General features: G+C 65.2%; 1 protein-coding gene across 1 annotated transcript in view; it reads right to left on the minus strand.

Moving 5' to 3' along the window:
* LOC104404963 (furin-like) overlaps positions 1–256 on the minus strand; it is a gene marked incomplete at both ends in the record, with an annotated part of 3,643 nt that overhangs the window by 2,275 nt on the left and 1,112 nt on the right. Inside the window, one exon of the mRNA XM_010013524.1 lies at positions 106–208. Coding sequence (XP_010011826.1) covers positions 106–208 — 103 coding nt within the window. The remainder of the gene's footprint in view (positions 1–105; positions 209–256) is intronic.

Below are 256 nucleotides of genomic sequence, written 5' to 3' on the forward strand. Positions count from 1 at the left end.
AGGACATGGTCCCCAGGGTTGCCAGGGGGCTCTGCCCCAGCACCCCCAGGCTAGCGGTGCTTGCAGGAACGGGAGACCCTGGTCCATCCCCAGCACTCCGGTACCTTTGCGGCCGATGCCGTTGGTGACCCAGTCGTTGGCGTTGAGGTGAGCCGGCTTCGATGTCTGCACCACAAGGTGCTGCATGTCCCGCCAGGTCAGGTTCTTGCTGCGGGGGAACATGAGGCTCAGGCACCGGTGCCAGCTTCTCAGCCCT

Source organism: Nestor notabilis, unplaced genomic scaffold (genome assembly GCF_000696875.1).
Source record: "Nestor notabilis isolate BGI_N333 unplaced genomic scaffold, ASM69687v1 scaffold26614, whole genome shotgun sequence".
NCBI classification, from domain to species: Eukaryota; Metazoa; Chordata; class Aves; order Psittaciformes; family Psittacidae; genus Nestor; species Nestor notabilis.